The 27,888-nt window shown below is 47.3% G+C and overlaps 1 protein-coding gene across 3 annotated transcripts in view; it reads left to right on the forward strand.

Moving 5' to 3' along the window:
- The window catches only part of AP1G2 (adaptor related protein complex 1 subunit gamma 2), a 742,171-nt gene that overhangs the window by 135,375 nt on the left and 578,908 nt on the right, over nt 1–27,888 (forward strand). For all 3 annotated transcript variants that reach the window (XM_069633944.1, XM_069633946.1, XM_069633945.1), the window contains 2 exons: nt 16,794–16,998; nt 19,293–19,417. In XM_069633944.1, the coding sequence (XP_069490045.1) occupies nt 16,794–16,998; nt 19,293–19,417 (330 nt within the window). The remainder of the gene's footprint in view (nt 1–16,793; nt 16,999–19,292; nt 19,418–27,888) is intronic.

A 27,888-nucleotide genomic window follows, 5' to 3' on the forward strand; every position in this document is an offset into this window, starting at 1 on the left:
GGTAGCACGTCCTACAGGCACGACTGGCGGCTGGTGAATTATTGTAACCGCAGGGGTCTAAATATTTGTCCCCGATATGGTCGTGCGTAGCGAACACATACCACTCAAGGGAAGTTTGGGGGCCCCGGGAGTTCTCATACCTGACAACATTCTGGGACCAAATAGAATTAGGATTTACCAACATTCAAAAATAATCATTTGCAGAACAATGACATCACAGGAAAATACAAAACATACATTGTTGGCACCATTGAAGCATTCTAAAATACCATGCTTGCTTAACCAACAATGCCCAATACAAAATGCCATACCACAATACAAACTGACTGAAATGGCTCCATTGAAATGCCAGTCTAGCTACATAATAACACTTGCGCTTGTTTTACCAAAGGCGCATAATACAAAATGTCATGTCACAGTAAGAGTAATGCCACGGATCCTGCTTGCTTGATCAAAGATGCCCAATACAAAATGTAGTGCCTCAATAAGAAATGGCTAGACTGGTAGCATTAAAAAATGCCAGTCTTGCTTTAACAATTATCATGCTTGCTTTACCAAAGATGCCCAATACAAAATGCCATACCACAATAAGACATGCCTAGACAGACTGCATTAAAATACAAGTCTAGCTACATAATAACACTCATCGTGCTTGCTTTATCAACAATGTGCAATAAAAAAATGCCATGCCGGCTCCATGGTGTGCCAGCGCCTTGCAGTCAGACATAATCACAATAATGATTAATGTGATTGTGTGATTTTGAGGCACTGTGGGGGCATCTCTCATAGATTGCCAGTAAAAAAAAAAAAATAACATGCCTGTCCCCTGGCTCCCAGGCTCCTCATACATGCACACAATCAATGTGGTTATGTGTGTATGTCAGGCACTGGGGGGGGTGGGTTCGATTTTTAAAATGTATTTATTTTTTTCTTTTACTGGACATCTAGCATAGATGTCCAGTCAACAAAATATGCCTGTCTCGGGGGTTGGGGGGAAAAACACACACACACACACACACTCGCACACTCATGAGAACCATCATGCACTCATTCATAACACAAGCATACATGCACAGATTTAAATAAATACATGAACATACAAACGCACACATTTAGACAGCATACGTGCTGCAAGCACTCTTTCATTCACACAAGTACCCATCATGCACTCTCATAACACAAGCATACATGCGTCCATGCACATATTTAAATAAATACATGAACATACAAACACACATTAAACAACACATACGCAGGTAACACTGTTTCATTCACACGAGCACCCATCATGCACTCTCATAACACAAGCATGCACGCATCCATACACACATTTAAATACTAAATAAACGAACATACAGACACACACATTTACACAACATACACACAGTAAGCACTTACACCAGCAACCATCATCATACATTCACCTAACAACACAAGCATGCACGCATCTATACACATAATTTAAAATTAAAAACATGAACATAAAAAAGCGTACCTTCTGCCGCGGGTCCAGAGGTTCCAGTTCTCCAGCACCCTGCAAGCATGAACAGGTATCGGGAAGTTTCCGGGCCCTTGCAAATGCGTGCATGTGGCCTTAGCGTGCGTCTGGAGACGCCCCACTCTACCCAGCTCTGTCTGTATGTGCAAGGAAGCGTGGGAGCACCCCCTTGCACTTACAGAGGTGCAATTCCCCAGCCAGCATTTCAAATTAGCCACGTGAGGCTGGGAAAGAAAACGCAGCCAGCCTTGCGTGGCTCATTGAGCTTGCACGGCTGGTGAAATGTAACTGTGAAAGGGAAACAAAGTTACTGTAAAAGGGAAACAGTTTCCCTTTCACAGTTAAGAGCACTCCCTCAGCTGATAAAAACTGCTGAGGGAGTGCTTGTATTTTACTGGGCTGGCTCCTCCATAATGTGTTAGAGGGGGGCAAGACCCGGTTGGCAGATGCCCCCTCACCCATTATGGTTAAACCGCCCCTCGGTACGAGTGTCATAAAGCTTAGCGGGGGCATCCTAACGCCATTCACCTCCCCCCCACTACACCCCCACCACCCCTTAATCCGGCTGTCGTGTAGGCCGGCACCACCTCCCCTGCCCCTCCCCCCCCACCCTTTCTCCCGTGCCGGCCTTCCCGCCTCCACCTTCCCTGAGCAAACAATAATAGGCAGAGACAAATTGTACGATTGGAAGTGTTAATGCCACAGCAGCTTTATTTTGCATAAAGTCTTGGAGTTATCTTACATACGATCCGTAATTCACCACACCACAGGTTCTTCTACTCCGTGTGAGGTTACCTAGGGTCGCCCCCTCCCCCCTCTCCGTCGGCGTCGTACGGACGCCTCCGGGGTACCCCGGCCCTGTCTATCTTCTCTCTACCCCGTGTTCATCTGTCGTTGATTTCCACTTGCCCCCATCGATATCGTTTAGTTCTCCTCTTAACTTTGGTCCATTGACCCAAATGCAGCTCTGCCCGCCCCCTCCCCTCTCTGCGTCCCCAAGGTCCCCTTCTATCTAACGCAGGTCGCCCCTTGGCGCCGTGCGACTGGAAATTCCTATACAGACACCACCGACAGTGTCCCAATATCTCATACATACACGCCGTCCCTCTTATTCCACATAATCTAAACTGACGGGCTCTGAACAGCAGACCCCTATCCTTCAGAGTGCACACTCTTAGTCTTCGATACTTGAGAGCAGGTCAAGGAGTGTGGCCATGTCACAAGGCCAGACCGTGTTTTGCATTATTTCTTTCTTTCTCTCATTTACGTCATCATTTAGACACTGAAAACAACATATATGCTTTTTGCATGCATGCATGCCTGCTGGCATACTGGCATATTTGACAACACAAAAAAAAGCATTGGCAATAGTTTGAGCTTTTGTGTATGCATGGAAAAGGCACTTGCCAGGCACCGCGTAGTGGTATTAACTGATGGTAGCAGGTGCAAAATTGAGTACCTGGGCATCGAATAGCAGCGCCTGGCAAATGCCTAATACTTATACACAAGCCAAAGCTGTTGGCGTTGCCAATGCTTGTTTTTAACAGGACTTCATTGAAGGACAGACACAGTGCTTATACATCGAGAGGCTGAAGGCAGACCTTGATGGACATTTTTATTACACTAGTAGCATGTTCACAACTCAAATTAATTAACTCTCAGAAGACTGCTTTGAAATAACACTAGCAGGCACTTTGAGAGCAAAGTTTGATGGTAAGGCTTGAGAGTTCTCCTGAGAGGGTATTTTGGGAGGGGTAGGGACTTGGAGGGAATAGCCATAGGGATTAGAATAGCCATGGGCAATCAATGGGTGGGTAAAGAGCCAAACACCTTCAGGATTTGTGTCCCTCCTCAATCCATTTGTCCCTATCTGTACTCTAAAGCAATAGTTGTCGCTTATCTGTAGCCCTTCCACCTAATAGCCCAAACTAATGAGAGGACTCATTGCTACCCCCACAGGGGTACCCCCCCTAATGAAGAGGTGTTGCTATGCAGGGGCTATAGCCCCCGGTCTTTTGGTTGTAGCCCCGGATGAAAGCACAGGGGCTAGAACCAAAAGGGTAGCTAGGCCCAGGTCCCGACAGTCCTGAGATTAGCGTACACCCAGATCTTTTCCAGACCTAGCAATACCCCTGAACGCATGGCAACCAATCAGTTTGCTGACTGGACAAGTGCTGCTCACTGCTGGTGCCATAGCAGGAAGAACAGCCAGGAACTAGGAAGATATAAAAATGAACATTGGCAATGCCAACAGTTTGGGCTTTTATGTAGACAAAGGAAAGGTACTTCCCAGGCACTGTTGCAGTGGTATTAACTGGCTGTTGATGGTAGCCAGTGCAAAATGGTGGAGTACCCCGACATCTAATAGCAGTGCCTGCAAATGCCTAATATGTATACACAAGGCAAAACTGTTGGCTTTGGCAATGTTTTCTTTTAACACGCCTTCAGTGAAAGACAGCATAGTGCTTATAAATTGAGGGGCTGAAGGCAGACCTAATCAAGCTATGTTTGACACCAGTAGCGTGCTTATTACTCCAATTAATTCTAAGAAGACCGCTTTGAGAAAACACTGGCCGGTGCTTCGGGTGCAACGTTTGATGGTAAGGTTTGATTAAAGTGAGCTATAAGTGTTCCTGTTGAGGAGGTGTTTAGGGCGCGCAGGGGCAGGAACTGGGTGGAAATGTCCACAGGGATTAGCATGACCTTGGCAGTCAGTTGGTGGGCAAATAGCCAAACAACACCTACAAGCTTTGTGTCCCTCCTAATATGCCATTTCTCCCTATTAGTACTCTAAGTCAATAGTTTCGGCTTATAGTTGGCGCAATATCCCAAAGTAAACAGTAATGATGATTGACATGGAGGTGCTCGTTTTGTCTAATGGCTCCACCCCTCCTTGCGGTGAGCCAATCATTTGTCACTGTTCTCTCTGCCTTCCCTGACTGCTGGGTGTGAAAACAAGTGAGCGCAACTGCACAAGCCTCAGACCCAAGCAGCATGAGGGCCGACGCTTTGAGAGGCAGCAGGCCCCGGCTTCCATTCTGATTCCTGCCTGCTTTGGATCAGATGCTTCCCCTCCTTCTGTGCGGATGGGTCATTGCAACAACGTCTCTAAGGTGGCTGCTCTTCCTCTGCCCACCCTTGGTTTGTGGTGTAGCAGGTCGCCACCACTGTTACTGTTTCTCTGCCACCATGATCAGCACTCTGGGTCAGACTGGGGCATACCATTGTCTCTGGCCCCAATTAAAAAGTGCCCCACAGTTCTAAATGGCAATTGATTCATTTTGTGACCTGACAGTTGGAGTAGTACCCAAGTGGGAGTTTTTTGATAAAATGTGATGCAAATTCTTCCTTTTAAATATATTTATTCAGCAACATTGGTTAAAACTACTAGCCACATAGTGTCCCACTTTGACACAAAAAACTGGCACACACCAGCATTTTCAGTTTTTGGTTTCGGGCGTTGCAAGTGACTTGTAACTTTGTTTGCCTGGCAAGTAGCTTGCAAATCGGCGTTACCTCTGCAACCTGTAACCATAATGTTTCTAGCCATCCTTAGAACTTCCAGGAAGCTTGTTACAGGGCTTTGCTCCCAGAGAAACCATGGTTCAAACCCCACCCTCATTTACAAGTGCCCTTAGTTCTTCCAGCTATTTTGTCTGTAGAACCTTGCCATTCCGGGCCAAGGTCAAGTGATTTGCTCTATTGCTTTCTGGAGCATGATTTCAGTATACCCGGGGTCACGATTAACACCCAGGTACTGGAACCAATGACAGTGCACATGTCCTTAATCATTTTCCATGAGAGGACATGCCATGTGCTTCGATACCACTACAGTAGTGTTTTGACAAAGTATACAACTTTGTCTAATATGAAGGGGGCAAGGGGGCGATTTCATTAATTTTCCATTGAGTTGCAAACTTATTCTATCCAAGTGGTATAAGTTCCTGATATCACCATTTCGAGTGGATTGGGACCTCCGACGTATTCCATATCTATGACAGTAATCACCACAGCTGTGCTGCTTCGGAACATCTTCAGCGTATGCGTCCTGCATCGATGACGTCGATACGCCGCCCTTGAGGACCTCCTCCGACGGCTGACGTCACTGGATGTTATAAGTAGGACGCACGACGCCCGTAGCCTCAGTTCCGTTTTTTCCACGAACGTGTTCACTTCGGAGTTCTCGGCGCGCCTCGACTCTTTGGAGTTCCTGTTCTTTCTCGGTTCTTCAACCCTGTTTCGTATTGTGAAGTCTTTCTTCGTGAAGATGTCTACCTAGTCTTCCACACCGCGTCCGGGCTTTAAGAAGTGCGGGGACTGTGGGTCCAAGATGTCGGTTATGGACTCGCACGACTCCTGCCTCTTATGCCTCGGGAAGGCCCATGACACTGATGACTGTGTCGACTGCCAGTCGCTCACATCAAAAGCCTTGCGGGAGCACAAGAAGAAGTTATCGCTAGGTAAGGTGTCCAAGCCATGGAAGTCGAGGTCTGCGGGGCTTTCGACGGACGATTCGAGGGACGACTCTCCGGGTCGTCGTCAGAAGTCCAGTGGGTCTCGGTCCCGGAGTCGGTCCCACCACTCCTCTGCCTCTTCGAGGCACTCCCGGAAGCGCCGCCATCGGTCGCCTTCCCCGTCCTCTTCCGAGGACTCCGCCAGTCGGCGGGTCGCTTACCCCACCAACCATGCGACACCGGAGGAATGGGCTTCCTTCGGGAAGAAAATGTTGGCGATTCTCGAATCGCACGGCACTGGTCCGTCCGCGCCTCTGAGTGGGGTCGGTCGTTATCGGTCGAGAGACACCGCTCGCACGCCTTCGGGCTCAGGTGGTCGTCACGATTTGCGGGAGAGGTCCCGCTCGGACAAGGGGAATCGTTCTCGTCATGCTCGTTCCAGGTCCCGGTCCTCGACGCACTCGAGACCGTGTGAACTTGTGGTGTCTTCAAGGAAGACGTCGACGACGGTGGCGCTGAGATCGTCGATGGACTCTTTCGAGGCCCCGCCTTCGAAGAAGTCGTCGACACCGTCGGTGCATCGGCTGTCGAGGGACACGCTCGGGGCCCCGGCCTCGAGGACCCGGCCTCGAGGACTGTGTCGGTGCCATCGATGCTGTCGGCGCCGCGTTCGGCGTCGATGCCGATTCACTCGACGCCTTTCGAGGCTGATTCGACGGGGGTTCCCCGGGGCTCGGTGGAACCGCCTAGGAAGGCTCTGGCAAAGGCCAAGCATGGCTTTGTTCCACATTCTGTGCCTTCTTTCCGCCAGCTTGAGTTTATTTCAGAGGTGGATGAGGGCTCTGATGATGGCATGGTTTCGAATACGGTACCGGACAAGATTTTCCTGGGCCATAGCCAAATTGAAGACCTGCGGCAATCCTGCACGATGCCAGTGGGCTGGACACCTCTCCGGAGGTGGAGTTTTGTAGGCTTGAGCCTGGCACTCATGCCGACTCCTCGTACCGGCGCCTTATGTCCAGGGTCACCGAGTACTTGTGATGGTCTGCTCCCCCAGGGGATTTTCTTCAGGATGACCTTACGGATATCCTCGACCAAGGTCCACCAACTGACCCGGTACTGCCGTTCCATATGGCTCTACAGAGGAGGGTGGTGGCGGCTTGGACTGCTCTGGAGAGTCTCCCGGCAGTGGGCAAGTCTTTCCCGCGAAAATACCGCCCAGCCAGTAGCGACCCCTGCTACTTGACCAAGCACCCCACTCCGGAGAGTTTGGTGGTGCAGGCGACTACGGCCCTGACAAAGCAGGTGTCGTATCCTACCATCCCTCCTGATAGGGATGACAAGCGTTTTGACGGCTGGGCGAAGAAAGTGTTTTCTTCAGGGGGTATGGCGCTTCAGGCGGGCAACTCCGTATGTGCCATGTCGCGTTTCACGCACACTCTGTTCAACTGTGTTTCCTTAGCAGCTGAACATATTCCTGAAGGGGACGAACGGGATGGTTTCCTTGCCATGGTTCAGGATGGCAAGAATGCCATGTGTGAGGCGTTCAGTCGGGTTTGGACATGGCAGATTGCGTCCATGGCGGCGAGCACCGTGATACGCAGGTTTGCGTGGTTGCTGAAGTCGGGGTTTGCTCCTGATGTGCAGGCCCGGCTCCTCAACATGCCCTTTGACACGGAACATCTTTTTGGCAGCAAGGCTGACGAGAGCTTTGAGAGGTTGCAGACCTCCAAAGCTGCAGCAAAGTCGTTGGGTGCTGCAGTTCGCCAACCTCAGCCTTTTCGTACTAGGGGACAGCAATGGAGGGGAGGTTCCTTTTGTTATTACTCATCCTTTGGTAAAGCGAGAGGAGCTGCCAGTCAAAGGGGCCACCGTAGGAGTGCCAGAGGTGGAAAACAAGGTACTCGAGGTGCCAAGGCCGCTCGGGCTGTTGCCGCTTTGCCCTCAGGCAACGCCGCAGCCGCTTCAGTTCAGTCATGAGGCCATGTCCCATGGTTTGCCGGTTGGGGGAAGGCTGGCACAGCATCTTGCAGAATGGCGTGCCATTACTTCAGATGTGTGGGTTCTGGAGAACATAACCCACGGCTACTGTCTTCCTTTCCGGCAGAGGCCTCAAGACAATCCACCGGGGAATCTCTCTTTGAAGAGTCAGGATCCGCTCCTTGCGCAGGAAATTCAATCCCTGCTGGAGAAAGGCGCCATAGAACTGGTGCCTGTAGCGGAGAGGAGCAAGGGATGGTATTCCGCTTATTTTTTGATTTCCAAGAAAGATGGGGGATTGAGACCCATCATGGACTTGCGTGGTTTGAACAAACTCCTCAGGAAGGACAAGTTCAAGATGGTTACTTTCTCTCAAGTGCTCCAGCCCCTTCAACTTCAGGACTGGTTGGTGTCTCTCGACCTCAAGGACGCTTATTTTCATGTGCCGATACATCCAAAGCACAAGAAGTACCTGAGGTTTGCGGTTGGTGACTCGCACTTTCAGTTTCGGGTCCTGCCGTTCGGATTGACCTCCGCTCCGAGGGTCTTCACCAAGCTCATGGTAGTGGTGGCAGCGCACCCCAGGAAAGGGGGGGGATTCACGTCTACCCCTACCTGGACGATTGGTTGATCAGGGTGCGCTCTGCTGAGCAAGTCCTGGATCATCTGTCAGTCATCTACCACTCCCTCCACAAGCTGGGCTTCTCCCTCAACTTAAAGAAGTCCCATTTGACACCAACTCAGAGGCTCCAGTACATCGGAGCAGTGCTCGACACGTCCTTGGGGCAGTGTTTTCCTCCCCAGGTGAGGGCTCATCACATTCAGCAGATGGTGCACAAGTTTCAGCTTGCCCAGAGTCTCCCAGCGTTCGAGTTCTTGAGCTTGCTCGGCCTCATGGCATCCTGCATTCTTCTGGTGCCAGAGGCCAGGTTGCGGATGAGATCTTTGCAATGGGCACTCAAGCTCCAGTGGTCTCAGTCCTCCGGCAGGATGTCGGACCCTGTTCAGTTGCCATCCTGTGTCGCCCAGGACCTTCTGTGGTGGGCCGTCGAAGACAATCTGATGAAGGGGGCTCCTTTTTGGCTACCCTGGCCGGAGGTGACGATCATGACGGACGCATCCCTCATGGGATGGGGAGCTCATGCCAACGAGTTGACAGTCAGCGGTCGTTGGTCTCCGACGGAGTCCAGACTCCATATCAATCTGTTGGAGCTGAGGGCCGTCAGGCTAGCTCTGAAGGCTTTTCTGCCGACTGTGCGAGGGAGGAATGTCCTGATCCTGGCGGACAACACGGTGGCCATGCACTACCTCAACAAAAATGGGGGGGCAGGGTCACTTCCTCTGTGCAGGGAGGCGATGCAGCTCTGATTCTGGGCAATCCAGCAGGAGGTTTTGATCTCGGCAGTTCATCTGGCCGGAGACGAAAATGAGACGGCGGACGCTCTGAGCAGGCAGACCGCGATCTCTCACGAGTGGGAGTTGGGTCAGGAGATTCTCCTGGAGATCTTCGCCCTTTGGGGGTCCCCTCAAGTGGATCTCTTCGCCTCCAGTGTCAACCGGAAGTGGGAGAGGTTTTGCTTGTGGGAATTTCCTCCAAAAGGAGTCTTAGGAGACGCGTTTGTGGTGGAGTGGTCATTCCCACTGCTGTACGTGTTTCCTCCAGTCCCCGTCATCCCGCAAGTACTGCAGAGGTTACAGAGGTTCAGTTCCCGGATGATCCTCATTGCTCCGGCGTGGGCCCGGAGGACGTGGTACCCGGACCTTCTCGACTTGTCCATCTGCCCTCCACGTTGTCTTCCCTACCGAGACGATCTGCTCTCACGGGAGGGGGGTCAGGTTCTCCATCCAGAGGTCAGATCCCTCAACCTTCATGCTTGGTTTCTGAAAGGTTGAGGTATAAGGATTGGGACCTCCCTGAAGATGTGATGGAGGTGTTGCTCTCAGCTAGACGGCCAGCAACAAAGTCCCTCTACCCTTGCCGTTGGTGTAAGTTCTGCGACTGGTGCAGGGTTAAGAATGTGGATCCTTTTTTGCTTTCTTTGGCCCACAGGGGCTTGCAAGTGGGTACCGTTAAAGGTTACCTGGCGGTGCTGTCCATATTTAAGCACTTGTCCGAAGAGTGTTCCTATTTTAAAATTCCTTTAATTTCTCAGTTTCTGAAAGGGCTCACTAATGTGTTCCCTCCGTCACCTTTCCAGGTGCCTGGTTGGGATTTGAACCTTGTTCTCAAGTTTCTGATGGGTGCTCCGTTTGAGCCTTTGCATTCATACCCTTTGAGACTGTTAACTCTTAAAAATGTATTTTTAGTTGCGGTCACTTCCGCTCGCAGAGTGAGTGAGTTACAGGCACTTTCAGTTAAGCCACCCTTCACTGTGTTTCATAAGGACAGGGTTGTCCTTAGAGTTCGTCCTTCCTTTCTTCCGAAGGTGGTGTCGGAATTTCATTTAGGCCAGAAGGTTGTTCTTCCAGCGTTTTATCCTCCTCCACATCCTGGTAAGGAAGAGGAGAGGCTCCATAGGCTTGATCCTAGGAGAGCGTTAAGCTTTTAAATTTCACACATGTCCCGGTCAGAGTGGACAATCAACTCTTCATTGGTTACGCTGGAAAGTGTTTGGGACAAGCTGTGATGAAACAGACTTTGTCTCGCTGGAATATTTTGGCTATATCTGAGTGTTACCGCTTGGCGGGTAAGGACCTACCGGTCGGCTTACGGGCCCATTCTACCGGGGGTATGGCTGCCTCTACTGCCCTACAGAGAGGTGTTCCTATTCATAACATCTGTGATGCAGCCACCTGGGCTTCGGTACATACTTTTGTACGTCACTACTCCCTCGATTCCATCCAGGGGCAGGATCTGGCCTTTGGCAAGGCAGTCCTTTACTCCGCAATTTGATTGGGCATTCTAAATTTCTGTTTTCTAAATTGTTTTCCCACCTCCTTGCATTGGTACTGCTTTGGGAGTCTGTCATAGATATGGTATACGTCGGAGGACTCAATCTCCTCGAAGAACAAGTTACTTTCTTACCTGTTAACGTTCTTTCGATGGGATGGTGTAAAGATACCGGTGGGGGGTGCCTGTACTTCTGCTCTCTATATGGTAGAGGAGAGGCACAGAGGACCCCAGCAAAGATTCTCTATTCGGTAGCAATGGACGAGCAATCAAGGCCTAGCTTCTCGGGAGGTGATGCAGGCTGGTTCTTAAGTACAGTGTAGTCCCCGAACCCCCACAAAGGAATGTCCACACACTGTATTACTGAAAACACAGTCTTTATATAATTAATATTCAAAGGTATGTACACGATCACAATAACGCAGTTTGTACTTGGAAATCAACAATGATAAATATATACAATTCTAAAGTGGTACCACCAATGTTATCAAATCTCATTAAAGTGCATAGACTGTATGGTTAAAATGTCACACAGATCAATAACGGGGAAACCAGCAATAGAGATAGGAAGGAACGCAAGAGGGTTGAAACAATGGGCAGAATACTGGCCCCTACCCCTAGACACAGTTCTGTGTGGAGATCCCCCCACCTGGGCAACCTGTAAAATAAAGATCTATAGCACAAGCCCAGTCCATATATGTTCAATAGTCTTGTTTCCTCCTATAATGTTTTACCACCCCCCCAAATGTGCCTGGTGGAGTAGAGTTCTTCAAAGACGCGTCGAAGGATCCTTCTTGAGTGACTCCCTTTAAAGCAGGAGTCACGGATCGTCGAGAGGCGTCGAAGATGCTGAACTTGGCGTCAATGAGAAGTTCAAGGTTGTCGAGACCATGGCGTCGATCCAGGCAGTGCTCGTCAGCGACGTCCTGCGAGGATAAGGTGTGCGGGGCACCTCGGCGATTGTTCAGGACCGCAGAGAGTTTCAGAAGAATTGTGGCCCAGCAGGGGCATCGAGTCGTCGAAGTCTTTGTGGCCTTCAGGTGGCGGGAAACCCACCGGCAGATTCTCCTCAGCGCGTTGGTCATCCTTGACTTTCTCCGGCGGGACAAAGCGGTCGACGTTGCGGGCAAGGGAGTCCTTCGATTCAAATGTTCGTAGGCAAAGGAGCGGGCGGCTCCGGTCCTTCGGCGGCATGGCGGCGTCAAGTGGTCCCCACGGCTGGGCAACACAACTTTGATGGGCCTCCAGCGGTTACACAAACCTGCGAACCCTGGTCAACGGCAATGGACATTGACAGCGGCGAAGTCCGGGTGCTTTGCTTCGTTCTCCTCGCCAGTCCCGTCTCGGGTCGGCAGCCTTTCGAGGGTCTGACTTACAGGTAGCTTCGGTGAAGGACCTGGTAAGGCGCCCTCTTCCCATCCCTCTCGATGGGAAGAGGGCGCCTTACCAGGTCCTCTCTCGGATCAGTCTTCAACGAATTAGGCAGCTTTTAGATCGGGTCGAAGCAAATGCAACAGCAAGTCTTCTTCCAGCTGGTCGTCCAGGATCAGCAGTTCCAGTTACTCTTCAAGTGTAGACACAGCTTCTGTACAATTTCCAATGGTGAGAGGTCGCCAGATATACTATCCTGTCTCTCATCCACACTGCTGGGTCACACGCAGCAGCCAATCATACAGAAGGGCATTCATGCAGTCAGCCAGCCAATCAGGCACACAGTGCATTCAGGCCATCCGCCTCCCTCTCAAACACTCACAACAAGGAATGTGGATTGGGACAAGTACCCAGCCATTCAACACTACACACTGCATTCAGGCCAGTTTCAGGCAGGGCTGTCTCAGACTTTGTTTCTCATACCAGAAACCAGACAGCCACAACAAGAAGTGCATATTGGTCACACACTCCATTCACCCAGGTCCCACCCACAGGGCGTACCCACCGCATACAGTCACTGGGAAGGCTCCAGCCAGTCTGGACTGGACTTCACAACAGCACCATATATGGAACTTCCACTCAACAGCCAGTCGGGGGGAAGGGACAGAGTCGGGGCTTCCCAGGACTTTGGGAAAACAAGGTAAAAGGTAATAGAAAGCAAGAGGCCACAGGGACCATCTTGTTTTCCATCAGGAATCAACTGATTCCAATGGCAGGGCCTAGGTATCCCAAAATGGAGGATACTCTGAGCACCTGTCAAATTCAGCATGGATATGCCACCAGCCCATACCCTGCTCTTTTGGGCCACCCATAGGTGCCCAAAAACATACACTAGGGGCACAAGGTTGTACCCCCACCCATGGGTGCCATAACGGTATCCCATGGGTCTGTTCACCAATCCAAAAGAGAGAGAGCTGCACCGCCAGGAGTCCCACATAAACTCCTGCCTGGAAAACACGACAGAACACACAATAAAAAGGCAGTAAAGGACAAGGATACGGAGGCCCTGTCCCTCCGATGCATTTCCAGCATCACAGATGGTCCGACGACGTATTCCATATCGCTCCCTCCCTGCCTTCCCCGCTACAGAATTTCTTATGCGATTACAGCTTACGTTTCCGCAAGGCTTGTGTGTCAGACTGGCAGAAGACTGGTGCCACACGTTCTAGGAAAAAACTATAACTGAGGCTACGGGCGTTGTGCGTCCTACTTATAACATCCAGGGACGTCGGCCGTCGGAGCAGGTCCTCGAGGGCGGCGTATTGACGTCATCGACGCAGGACGTGGACGCCGAAGATTTTCCAAAGCAGCACAGCTGTGGTGATTACTGTCATAGAAATGGAATACGTCGTCGGACCATCCCATCGAAAGAACGTTACCAGGTAAGAGAGTAACTTGTTCTTCTCTTGCCAGTGAGTCTGTTTTGGAGCACATCCGCTTCTGTTTCATATCCATTCTCTCCACTCGGGCTGGCTGGGGGTCCCCTCCATGCTAATCTTTGGGGGCACTGGTATTTGTGTTGTTGGCTTGCAACCTGAAAGACCATACAGTAAGGAGGCCTTACTGAGGCATAAAGCACTGTACAAGCGGCGGGGCAAGGGCAGGGTGTGTGGCGGCTTGGAAATATTTCCTGCTACCAGTAGGCCATGCCACCCTGGACATAACTTGACTGTTGTAGCCCTGCAGCGGTGAAGCCCGCAGCTGGGCAAGGGCGCGGTGTGTGGCAGCCCGGAAATCTTTCCTGCTACCATTAGGCCACGGCCCTCTGAACATAACTGGGCTGCTTTAGCCCTGCAGCAGTGAAGCCTGCGGCGGGGTAAGGGGTGCAGTGTTTGTCACCGCAGGTGTATGGCGCAGTGGGGGAGGCGAACCCAGGACAATCTCTCCTTGTGACCTTGAGAGATGTGATGGTGAAAGTAAGTCTGGAAAACTGTGTGGGGCGAGGGGTGAGAGGTGGTGGGTAACTGAAAGTACCCTCAAGTGCCATCATGGAGCCTTCGCCCATCTCCCCCCTTTCCTCCGTTTCTCTTTTGTCCCCAGCTTGCCTCCCACAATGCAGAAGTCAATCTAGAGCATAGGCCCAGCACAAGATGCTAATTGTAAGAAGACAACGGCAATGGGATGGGTCTCGTAAAGCTGCCACCATCGAACCTGATCCGGGGGTGGGGGGGGCTTTTGGGATAATCAGGTCACCTGCTAACAAGCACACTGATCCTGCAGGGGAGGCCAACTTAGTGATAAAAGAGATGCACCAATTTCTGGGGAACACTAAAGACGCTTTTGAAGGGGCTCTCTCAGTTGAAGACGTCTGCCACCAGTGAGCGAAGTACTGTAACTTGGGTGGATTGCTTGATACGTGCCTTGGGGTAGGTCGCATAGAAAAGAACCAAGAAGTCCCAGCCATCACCGGAAGCATGCCCACCACTGGAGGGAATTCCCTATGTTATGACACGGTTAATGACATAGCCAATGGATCCATGGGCACGGCTGTCTTTTCTCCATCAACCTTAGCTGACACCCCCCGGCATGGTAACCCCCATGACTCTACTTCACCTCCATCGTGTCTATCCTGCACCAGCCCTTTTACATGCTGGGTCGGCAAAGCTGGTATTCCCTGCAAAGGAGGGTGCCACTGCGGCTTTACCCGCAAGTAGTCGCACAACAACAGGTTCTACTTCTGGGACCTCCATCCTGGGTCCGGCCTTTGCGCCTGCCGTCTTTGTTCCTTGCACTGAATCTTCTTAATCTAAACCTCTTCATTTTCCCTTGGTTAAAGTGGTCAGAGCGACTAATGATGCATCTCCATCCAATCTCCCCTCTTGCTCCTCTCGTAGTGCCTGGAATGAGTTCTTGTCGCCACTAGCTCATGGGCTAGCTCTTTCCTTCACTTAAGCCCCCCCAACCCCCCCTCCCTTAGGGCTCCTAAGCCCACATGATGCATAACCAACTTGGGCACTGAAATGGTCATTGATCAACCCGCCGAGGGCGATTGCACAGCCAGTGAGGCAGTGATCAGAAAACTGCTCTCAATCCTGATAGTCTCAGGGGAGGATAGGAGGGGGACCGTAGGGGGAATCCTGTACTGTCCCAATTGCCTGCAATGGGCTTAGAAATCCACCCTCGGAATGCTCTACTGAACAGGGGCATCAGAGTCGAGTAACCCCCGAAGTGAAAGCAGTCTGTCTCAATCCGGTACCTGGGAGATTACACTCTGTCAATTCACCCCGCAAAAAATAATGTTAAGATCAGGGAGACTAAGGGGGTGCCCCAACCTAAGGCAACGTCCACTTTAGTGGCAGATCATGTTTTAAGCTCTGTGGGTATACAACCCCCCTCCCCCCTGCCCCTCAGCCCAGGGGAAACCAGAGTTTTCGGTCCGCGGCACAGAGGGAGTATGTTTAAGTTCTATGATCAAGGAGGGCCTAGATGTGCCACTGTATATCTTCACGGGGTACCCAAACCAAGGGATGCCATACTTCTGGATCGATGCATAGTGGGGTCTGATGCGGCAGGGTCTATGAAGTTGGAGGATCCTGACTAGGATTGGTCTGTTTGTATTGCTTAATTTTCCCACATTTTGGTACTTTTGATGTGTGTATTTGGTTTTGGATCATTTTGTATAACATTGTGATAGGATGTACTCTGATGGCCGTAGTAAGTTATGATGATGACTGTACAAGCAACAAAGCATGTCACAGCTATAGGGTACAGTCAAAGCATACTAACATAACAAAACAGAAGGGTGCTAGACTGTCACTCCATACAGGCGGACCAACATCTGGTCCATATCTCCCTACCTGCCGTTTGTTGCGCATCCACCTCTACCTTTCACACAGACTAATGAACACATCAGGCATAGATAGCTCAGGCTATATTCTCTTACTATAGATTGCAATGCATTACTATACTCTCATGTATACAAAAGTAAATTCTGTACTAACTTTAGATTCTCCAGTTTTGTGTTGGCACACAACACAATTATCACAACACTTTATGAACTATCTACCTCTGCCCGTTTGCAGAACTATGGTCCACCTAACAGGACTGACGTGCACCCATGTTATCACAAAGCATTTTCCACCACACTGTACCCCTCACGCCATGTGTTTGTAGCATCCATTTCCTGCTTTTCGATCCTCTTTACCTTCCCCCTCACTCATTTTCTTTGTTCCAGCACACAAATGTGTGAATACCTATGGCGAGGGAACAGTACACTACATCACAGACAAGTATAGATGCTTTGAATCTACTATCATGGTGATCTGACACAGAATTAAAGCGTATTAGCCTAACCTACATTTGGAGCTGCTGCGGGTTGGTGTAAGCGCTGTTCAAGCAACCAACACAAGAGGCCCAGGTCTCAGTCAGAAGAGCTGTCCTCCTTGTTACTCAAATATAAGAGTCTTGAGTCTCAGACCGAATAGCTATTTTTCAGGGTATACAGATCCTTTAGGCAGAGAGAGGCTGAAAGTCAATTGCCTGTTGGTCCTAGGACCCCATCCCATAATCTTTTAACCCCTCCCCTGATCTTTATTTTCAGGAAGATGCTGCCCCCCTTGCGGGTACAGGAGCTTATCCGGATGATCCGCAGCACCAAGACTCAAGCCCAGGAACGCGAAATCATTCAGAAGGAGTGTGCAGACATCCGGGCCTGCTTCCGTGAGGAGGACCCACTTTACCGCTACCGCAATGTGGCCAAGCTCCTCTACATGCATATGCTGGGGTACCCAGCCCACTTTGGACAGGTATAGGGCTTTGACATCACATCTATTTTTAAGGGTACACTAATCTTGTAGGCTAGTGGCGTCAAACTATACCCATTACAAATCTTATAGCTGAAGAATGCTTACGGTAGAGAAATCCCTCTGGGTGTACACTGATCCAACAGCTCTAGCCTCTTAACAGCAGAACTACCCCAATAGTTAGAGATCTGTCAGGGTTTGTGCAGCAGAGCTGCACCACAGTGACTAATGATTGGTATAGTTTGTAAAGTTTGATTTAAGCTGTATCACTTTTGATTAAGAAAAAGTAATGCCTAAATTGGCAATGAATGTATGGACAGGCGGCGGGGCTAGCTGTGGACTATGTGCTGTGAATGATGGGGTTGTTTTAGGAGTAGTCATTGGGTGCTAGAGTGCCATTGATGGGGTGCTTATTTGTTGGATCCCTTCTTGGACGGGTGGGTGTACAAATGGGTGGGATGGCTGATGGATGTATAGGATTCTTCGTGGATGGGTGGGTTGATAGATGAGCGGCTTTATTAGTGAACGACTGGGTACGTAGTTTGCAGGGATCAAAATAAAGCTTTAATGAGTAGGAGATAACTGTGCCTGCTGCGTATCTGGCATCCCCCAGTAAGCAGGAGGTACCTCTGAGGAAGAAGGAGCGTAATGCAAATCTAACTTTCACATTAGATGCACACTAGACGTTTGACCATCACATACAACCAATTGAATTTCAAATATCTTCTCAATGTGTACCAAGGCCCCTTGCTACATATTACTAAACAATCTGAGTTAATGTCACTTGGGTATGTTTGGCCGGCATCAGTTGATGTAGGGAAACAAAAGTAGTTGTTGGTGTCAAGCTAGCTAGGTTCCTCTCGGTTAAAAGCAGCTGCTCAATAGCTACCACCTCTGGCCAATATTAAACCTGGCTTTGCTGCTCTGGCCTAAGAGCCATCTCTCAGGATACACTTATTTTGCAAGGCGCAAGTCTTGGACTGCAGAGCTTTCGACAGGTCACATAAACCTTGCAGACTCAAGATGGAGACAGCAGAGCTTCCCATCATGCACCTACAGAGAGGTGTTTGGTTTGTGAAGGTACTACAGAGCTGCAGTAAGACACCATGTATGCCTATGTCCATGCTAGCCTGAATGAATTAGCTCCCAACTAGATCCCCCGAAGCTACAGACCATCCAAATGTAAAACTCTTTCGAGTGGAAAGAGGGGATGTAAGTCCACCAATGTTCCACCTATTATAGCACTGATTTCACAGGCTCATGCCTTGGGCAGCAGTTGCATCTGGTTACACTGATCTTACACACTGAGGCCTTCTACAGCTGAGGGATCCTCTCAGTACACTATGCCTTTACAAGGTACGGTTTCTTATAACAAAGCTATGTTTAAAGTACACAGACTGTACATGGTGAGAACTATTCACAACAGAACTAGCTCTCACCTCAGGCAGCACAGCTATCCCTTAAATTATACAACCTTTACAGGTGCAGTCCTCAGTGAACAGAGTTGCCCTGCGATGACTCAAATCTTAAAGGCTCTGGCTGCCGACAGGATGGCAATACCTGTTAATAGAGATCATACATGCAGTTTTATCTGACAGATGTGCTATCCCCCAAGTTGCACACAATTTGCTGGGCAAGTCCCATGGTATACAGACAGCTAAGAGGTGGCAGATCTCTCGGATAGCAGTGCTGTCCTTCAGATCGTATGCATTCTAGCCTGACATCAATGTGTAATTTAGGTGCCAAAGATTGTCTATGCTCAGACCATAAGGCAGCAGAGCTCGCTGTCGGGTAATTCGGAGTCAGGCCTCAGACAGCAGAGTCAATCCTGAATGTGAACATACTTTACATGCGTACGCTCCTACAGCAGAGCATTCATTCTGGCTACCAAGGCCAGAAAGCGAAACGCTACCCATGTTCCTATGTGTCCAATAGTCTGGCAGCAGAGAAACCCCTCAGCATGCACATATCTTGCATGTTCATGCTCAGAAGAAACGTTCCTCGGATTCCGTGGTTCATACAAGCCCATATCTCTCACTTCTGAGCGCTCCTTCTGGCTACATGTGTTCTACATGCTCTCCTGTCAGGCAGTGGAGGTATTCCATGAGCTATCAAGATTATTAAAGGCTTAGGTGTGAGGCAGCGGCAATATCACTGCGGTGCTATAGATGTTACAGTTTTAGTAATTAAGTCCAGTTTGATATCATGAGGCCTTTATTTCTCAGTTGTGCTGCATTGTCTTTATCCTTTACTTACTCTCCTCCCTTTTTGTTACCTGCATGCCTCTCCGCTGCCAGATGGAGTGCTTAAAGCTAATTGCCTCTCAGAAATTTACAGACAAACGGATTGGCTACTTGGGTGCCATGCTTCTATTGGACGAGAGGCAGGATGCCCACCTCCTGATCACCAACAGCATCAAAACGTGAGTTGGAGGATGAGCTGGTAGTGGAAAGATGTTAAGTTGATGGATGAATGAAAATGCTTGTCCTTTTGAGACCAAACATGGGCTAAATCAGTGATGGGCATTGGCCCTGGTACTTTTTAATTGGTTTATAACTAATAGGACAAGATCTTTGAGTAATATCACTAGTAAGCCTCCCTAACCTGGTCTTACTGTGACGGTAAGCTTATCCTAATGGTGCCATCTTGATGGATCATATGCACATTTGATTAGATGGGCCATTAAAGGCTGTAGATAAGTATTCTAGACAAAATCTTTTTGGACTCAAATTGCATGATTTTGGTTTCAGCGAGATTATGACCAAGCTTTAACATAGGAAATATAAATGGATATTAAACACCAACATTATTGAGGTTGTAAAGTCTTTTTAAATTCAGGGTTTTATATCGCAAATGGGAAGGATCATGCATCCTTAAGAGGTGAAAATTGCACATTGCAAGCTACTAGCCAGGCATAAAAAGTCACCTTCCCCCTCAATTCTGCACATGCACACAGCATAACATGTATTACTCACCAACACTTGGTATCCCTAATCTTTAGCTAGTGGTGAATGCTAATGTTGAGCCCCCTCTTTGAATAAGAGGATTTACCAATTAAAACTTAGCCAGTGGTGACATGAACAAATAACCTAGAGGCTATTCTTTTTACCCTCTTTTATAATGGTTTTCAACAAAACATTTCACATTTGCAACAATGGTTCTCTCTGGAATTATAACTAGATTTCCCCTGTAAGATGTTTAAATCATATAAAAGGTAAATTGTGATGTCCAGCCCTATCCTGGCCTAAGTATATATCTTTATGCAGCTCATTGGAGCCGAGCTGCGTCTTACTTCCTTAACCACTCAATCTTTAGTTGAGAGGGGTCATATATATGAAAATTGGTGTACAATTATAATGATTTGTGTTAAATGTAGACTAATTCCAGAGTATATTGAAGCCAATTAAACAGTTAAAAAGAAAAGCTTAAACATGCCATTGGATACAAACTAAATATTCTTCATAAGAAAACTTTATTTATGAAATATGTTACGATTTGTCCTATGTATAACCTTATGCTGAACGTATTCCAGATGGGAGGATGAGGCAACTGTTTATGCTGTTTGAAACTTGTGAGTACTCTGGAGGTTTTATGACCAGACCAGACCTAGCGCACATATCATTATTTATTTTATTGTTTATTGGTTAAAAATAAATTCAACTTTAACAATACAAATCAATGGAACACTGCTTTTGTTTAAAAAGAAAAAATCAAGCTAACTATCTCTAAAACGCAAACTATATCTATCCACCTCATCTATAGACCTCCAGGCCCATTAGGCTCCTTTGAGGAAGATTTGACTAACATCCTATCGGATAACCTTAAGAATACCTCACCCTGCATTCTCCTTGGTGACTTTAATCTTGGTTATAAAGATCCCTCAGACCAGATTAATGATTCTATTGAGGCACTAGGATTTACCCAAAAAGTTACAGGTACCACTCATACTAAAGGCAGAAACATTGACTGGGTAATGGAACGCTACTTCCATCACTGCCAGAACGCCTCTGCCCTGGTCCGACCACCATTTGATCGCCTTCTCTGTTAAAGCTACAGTCCCCCTTCAGGTCGCCAGCATAGCCCCTGCCATTCCCACCAGAATTAAAAAGAACATTACTGCCAATAAACTCATACCTCTGATCCTTCCTACCCTGAACTCTCTTCCAGCATCCACGGACCCCCATACCTTGGTTGACGAGTACAATAAAATAATGCTTTCTGCCCTAGACACTATAGCACCCTTGAAAACTAGAAAATGCAAACAGAAAAAAACATATTAACACTTGGTTCTCTTCCCACCTTAAAGCCATTAGACTAGAGAAACAGAAATGTGAACAAATATGGAGACTAGTCCCCTCAGATATCAATAAAAATAACCTTACTAAACTAGCTTCTTTGTACAAAAAAGAAATCATCTCTGCCAAACAAGAATGTTACAATTTACGCATCACCCAAGCCAAATCTAATGCCAAAGAATTGTTTACAATCCTCAAAGAAATGGAAACACCTATCCAAACCCTGGATACCTGCCTTAAAGACAAAACATGGTGCACCAGCATCCAGAATGCCTTGGCTAACAAAATAACGACTCTACAGGCTAAAATTAACAACAAAAAAAGAGTCCCTTCAACTTACCTCTATATCTAACAACTTTGCCCCCAATGATAACAATATTACAGCCCCTGCACCTCCCACCACCGCACCCATTGCACCTACTGAACTGCATCAACCCCTTTTCAACTTCAAGAAAGTATCCATTCTAGAAGTTGAAAAGGTCATCCTCACTCTTAAGCCGTCCAATTGTCACGGTGACCCCTGCCCAGCACAAATTATAAAGGATGCCGCACGAGACCTCTCGTCATTCATAACCAAGCTTATAAATGCCTCATTCTCCACAGGTACCATTCCCAACAACCTGAAACAATCTTGGGTCTTACCACTCCTAAAAAAACCTACACTCGATCCATCCATTCCTACAGATTACCGCCCTGTTACAACAGTACCATTCCTGCTTAAAATCCTTGACAAGGTGGCATACCTACAAATTCAACAATATTTGGAAAGTCACCATCTCTTAGGAGTCCGCCAGTCAGGTTTTAGACCGCAACACGGCACGGAAACGGCATTAATCGACCTCAAGGCACAAATTGATACCATGAGAGACAACATGAATTCAGCTCTTCTATTGCTGCTTGACCTCTCAGCGGCGTTTGACTTGGTCGACCACAAAACTCTCTGCCACCACCTGGACTCGGCCACACACTTCTCACAAGAAGCCATAGGATGGATTCAATCCTTCTTTAATAATAGAACTATGCGTGTCTTCGCTCCAGCTGCAGCTGCGGACCCCATACCTATCTCCTGCGGTGTGCCTCAGGGGTCATGCGTTTCACCCACTCTGTACAACATTTTCACGAAGCCCCTTTTCGACGATCTAGACGGTCTGGGTATCACCTACAATAAACTATGCAGATGATACACAGATCCTCATCCCGCTGACGGGAGATTACGACAAAGATTTGGCCTTTGTGAACAGAGTGTATCTCATCATCCAGGCATGGATGGCCTCTCACGGACTATGCCTGAATGATGACAAAACAGAACTTCTGATAGTCGGTACCCCGGCGAATCTTAACAAACTGAGCCAGCGCTACTCTAACTTCATTATAGACAACAACAACATTACAGTGGCCAAGGAAGTCAAAACCCCTGGCTTCTACCTGGATTCCACTCTTAACCTTAAAAAACAAGTAAATTCCATGGCCTCGGCTACCGCTTACACCTGTAAGCTAATCAGAGCAGCTAGACCGTTCCTCACACCTAACAACTGCATTACATCAGCGAGAGCACTGGTATTATCCAAATTGGACTATTGCAACGCTCTTTATGTAGGGTGTAATAAATACATCACTAATAAGATTCAGACCCTTCAAAATAACGCGTTAAGAGCAGCGCTCAATATCCCTAAGAAAGCCCACATATCTGACCTCAGAAGAGCTAACAATTGTCTCTCTACTAAAGATAAAATCTTCCTCAAATCTACTTCCCTGATTCATAAATGCTTACACATGGCCGCCTCACAGTACCTTACTACCGGATTCCTACAACAATCCACTAATTGCCCCTGCAGAACAGCTACTGCTAACCTACTTCGAGTGCCAAGATTCAAACGTTCCAAGACAGGGGATAATAGCTTCCCGGTCAAAGCTGCCCAAAATTGGAATTCTCTCCCACCCCACCTAAGGGAGGATATGTTTTACCCACATTTTAGAGCCAGCCTTATTCTTTGGATTAAGGAACATGACATCTGACACTTATCTTCATCACTGTATATAATTGATTTGTAATTATTCATTGTCTGTTGCTCCCTATGTTTATATTATTTGCCTGTACTGTCTTTACTCTGTTAGACATTTTGTATTGTCAACCTGTAATGTAATGTGCAGCAATGTAACCCAAGCTGAAGAACCCTCTTTCTGTCTTTGCGCCCTAATACCCTCGGGTCTGGTGCGCAGTATAAATAAATAAAACAAACAAGATAAAACATTACAATCCCAAGTTCTTTAAGTAAACAAACAAGGTCTCACTCAATTTCAAGCTATTCAAAAAATGTACCACAGAAATCACGCTAGATATTTTTGAGCATGTAATACATATTTCCCAGAAAGTATCTTGGCGAGTACTCTCGCAAGCATCAAAGGTTCTTTTTAAAGTGCAAATATCTCCGAGAGCTCAGTAGGGAGCATTCCACAAACAAATGCCTCAACTCAGTCTTCTTGTTCACAGAATCTATATTGGATCTCATTGACAGATATTGTGTTCCTTGTAAAGAAAACTTCCTTGGTTGAAAGCTGATTACATTTAAAACGAATGAATGTGTTTCTCGTTTTGTTACATGGGAACCTAACCAAATAAGAGGGAAGAGTCCCTCTATGCTTGTGATCAAATTGGATGTGTGACAAAATGGTGTAGCCAAGCAATTATTCCGTATTGTGGGACCAATCTTGATCCAACAACTTAAGTTTCATTCTGTTGGGGTTGGCTACCAAGTCTTAAGAAGTATGGTGTAGATCATATAGTATTTTTTCACTTTGTGCTTTAAGTGTCTTTAAAAACACATCTTGTTCATGATTCATCACCCTTGCAAGTTCCCAATGTAAGGTTTTTCTGTACGGTTGCACAAGCTTCCCAAATAATGCTAGACGGTGCCATTGACCCTTAGCTTTGAATGACGAAAGGCCAAAGTCATGTCGGATGACTGCTACTGAATTTGATAAACCCAGCACTTTGCACCATATCTTACCTTCAATTGATGTAAGATTTTCCAATACCCAATCGCCCAACACCGTACAGGAGTTTGGGGCAGATCTTACCTTTCAAGAATTTGATAATCGGTTCCAATGAGAATTTACAGTAACGATTGTATGTTTCTGGGAAATCAAAATAGTGGCTTTTGCTCTCAGATGATTTTTTGAAAGATGCTTTATCAGGCGATCTGAAAAAGGGAAATCCCAAGTAAATTATGGAGTTGACTCTTTTTAGAGCTACTCCATTTAAGGAGCACCCTAAAGTGGTCTATCGTTTCCTTGATACCATGGAAATGAGCTGGGGGTTTTTAGGGTTGATTTTTAAATTGTTTTCCCCAGCGTATCTTTCAAAGGCTGTCAGTAGCTGACGCAGTCCAGTTTGGGTGCAGTCAATCAGGACAACGTCGTTGGCACAAGCCATGCAGCGGATTGGCAGATGCCAATTTTTGGGGGAGCGAAAGAGACCGCTTACAAAGATTAACCCACGTCTGCCACGGATTGAATAGACAGGAGGCCAAATGGACCCCTAACTCAGGCCATTATACATCGGGATCTTTCTGGTCAGGGAACTCTCTTGATTTAATCGTACTCTGATTGAGTATCTTCATGCAGCAGGATGATCAATTTAAGGAGACCTTCCAGAAGGTATACACGCATTTCGCCGACCTATTTTTCAACGTGGGACTTTTCATCATCAGAATTTTCATCGCCAAAAACCCAGTTTTTTCAATGTTTTATTTTGGGGGGTGTTTTGTAGGGGTTGAGGGTATGATTATAATAGTAAGGGGCGGGGGCCTGGGGGGGAACCCCCCCCGAATAAAAAAACAAAAAACAGGGTTTTTGGCAATGAAAATTCTGACGATGAAAAGTCCCACGTTGAAAAATAGGTTGGTGAAATAACATAGAACCTTCCGGAATTCCCCACTGTCTTAGTTTTCCCCATAATCCGTGCCAAAGGCACTGGATAAATTCAATGCTGACCTGTGTCTCACTGGATACATTGCCCTATTGACAGAGTCCTGAAGACAACCCAACAAGAAACCATCCAGGTTAGTTCCGTGGGATTTCCTAAATCCTGTTTGAAAAGGTGAGAGTAAATAGTTACTATTGGCCCAGAACTCCAGATGCTTCACTATAATAGTCACCAAAATGTTGCTATCAGATTCCAGAATGGTTATGGGTCGATAGTTTGTTTGAGACGATCTAACCCCCTTTTTGTGTATCGGGATTATATATGCCGTACCCCAGCTCTCCGGGTAGGTGCCTCTCTTTAAAATGTCATCAAAGAGGAGTTTGAGAATCCCAGCCCACACCAACTGAGCACCTTTAAACAATTTGTTTGATGTTTTGTTTGGGCCGGGAGCTCTAGAGTTTGTGGCTCCTTAGATGGCATCCAGTACGTCCTGTAGCTCGACAGAGGTTGGCCCCCTTATCTCAAGACCGCTGCTAATTTCGATAACAGTACTGGTGCAGTCGGAGGAAAACGTCCCATATAGATTTCCAAAATGTGTCACCCAATCGACATTGATATTTCCCCTAACCCGTTTACTTGAGCATTCATTATTGCCCAAAAAGAACAAGATTCTTTCCTTTGGAGGTGGCCCAACATGACCTCGGAGTATACCCGAACCATTAGCCCGGTGGATCCTGATCCAATTTTTGTATCTGTTGTTATGAGGTTAGGACAATTCACACTAACTGGTTCAGAAATTGGTATTTTCTGAATCTGCTGCCTTAGTTTCCCTTTTCTTTCGGCAACGGCTTCGTCGAAATTATATGTTTTTTCCTATGATTGGAATTAGTTCCACAACCAGTTTTATAATTATCATTAATGACAGATTCTAAAGACTCTCACATCAACATTCTCATGCGTGATTGTCTACAGTTTCCATTTATAGTCTGTGTGATGGATAACCCCTTGTGTTTTGTAATTCACATGATCTATCTTGTGTTATCACACAATTCTGTTTGAGTTATTTTCTAGTGCAGTCACAGGTAACAATTTGATTTCACATTTCAATATACTGTGATCGCTCCATAAAGTTCTCAAAAGTTAACAATCTTTACAACTGAACAGTAGGAAATAATCTAAAAGAATGGCATCCAGAGCAGAACTACGAGAGCCAATGTACCAAGCAATGTATTCTCCAGTCTCCCCCACGTGGGAGCCATTTAGAATTTTTAATCACAAGCTATTCATGCAGTTACTCCATTTAACACCTCTCTCACAGGTCCTGGGATGTTGGGGCATAAGGACACCTCCCCATAGAATGTTGGATTATGAGTGCTATCATCTTTGTCAGCCTTATGGCAAGAGGAGTTAAAGTCCCCAACCTCTATAATGTGAACTTCTTTGTGCCTTCCCCATCCATTCAGTAGTGAAATTGGACAAAGTCTCCAAGAATGTCCTTAACTGAGAAACACTGTCATGCCTATATATGTTGTACAATAAGATTTATAAGTTTGAGCTACCAAATAAACCTGATACCCACAGCCAGAAGGCTCTTAACATCAAACCAATCAGTGTAATGTATGGCACAGTCTGTTCTGCACAGAGTAGTAAACTCCTCCCTTGGGCCTGCCCCTAATCCCCCTAGTAGCCAATTTACAATACCACTGGTTCCATCAGCCATGTATCTTGCAGGCAAATAAGATCCAGGTTCCGTAGCAAAAGTTCCACCTCTGGATTTTGGAAGAGCTAGGTATGTCCTCTGGTATTCCAAGTGGGCAACAATATAGAGTGGGGCGCTAGTCTACAGGGAGTCTTGTCAGCAAAGAGGGTGGAATTAATCGCTGAAGCCACCCAGGACCAGTCCTGCTGACTGGAGCCCCTGTACATTTGAAGATTGTCGGTGTAAGCTGTCCTGTCCCGGGTGCCCAGGTCCATCCTTCTACAGATGGGTGGAAATTGAGAGGGGGTTAACTGACCCCACTCGCTTCAGAGGGGGGTCTTCTTTCAATAACATATCATACACAACCCTGAAACGTAACCCAATTCTCACAGAGTCCGTGTGTTCACGGTCAACAAATTCCACACTCGCAATATCATTGGTGGAGATTACGCTTAGGTTCACAATTTCCGTAAACGGACACAGAATTGCTGACCGATTCAGTATTAAAGTCTCATCCTAGTACAGTGACTGTTCCAAGGAAAGTTGATAAGGGGCCTTATATCTAAGAGGGTGCTGAGTAATTTTTTTCCCTTCTTTATAAGAAAAGTGTAATGCATACACATTATTGTGGTCTTTGGCCCCTGCATTACAGCGGCAGCAGTCTTCTGCACTCTTAGCACCTTGCAGAATTGAATGAACCGGAAACTGATGGCTTCCCTCATTTTTGTGCATATGTTTCCCAGATTTACATAATTTTTGGTATATAAATTGTGCCCCATTGAGATCAAGCATATTGTCAGTGGGCTCATCCTCTCTACTTGCATTAGTAAGTTTACTCTTGTAACTCACTTCAGGCATTTGATATACTAGTTGTCCCTGTGATTCAGAGTGAAGAAAAATCGGTGACCCCTATCTTTTGTTGTTGGGGAACAGCCTTTATAGGGTAGGAAACATGTATCAAAAAGAACTTTTAA

The sequence above is a fragment of the Ambystoma mexicanum genome, chromosome 13 (genome assembly GCF_040938575.1).
Source record: "Ambystoma mexicanum isolate Mex_15411 chromosome 13, UKY_AmexF1_1, whole genome shotgun sequence".
In the NCBI taxonomy this organism is placed as follows: Eukaryota; Metazoa; Chordata; class Amphibia; order Caudata; family Ambystomatidae; genus Ambystoma; species Ambystoma mexicanum.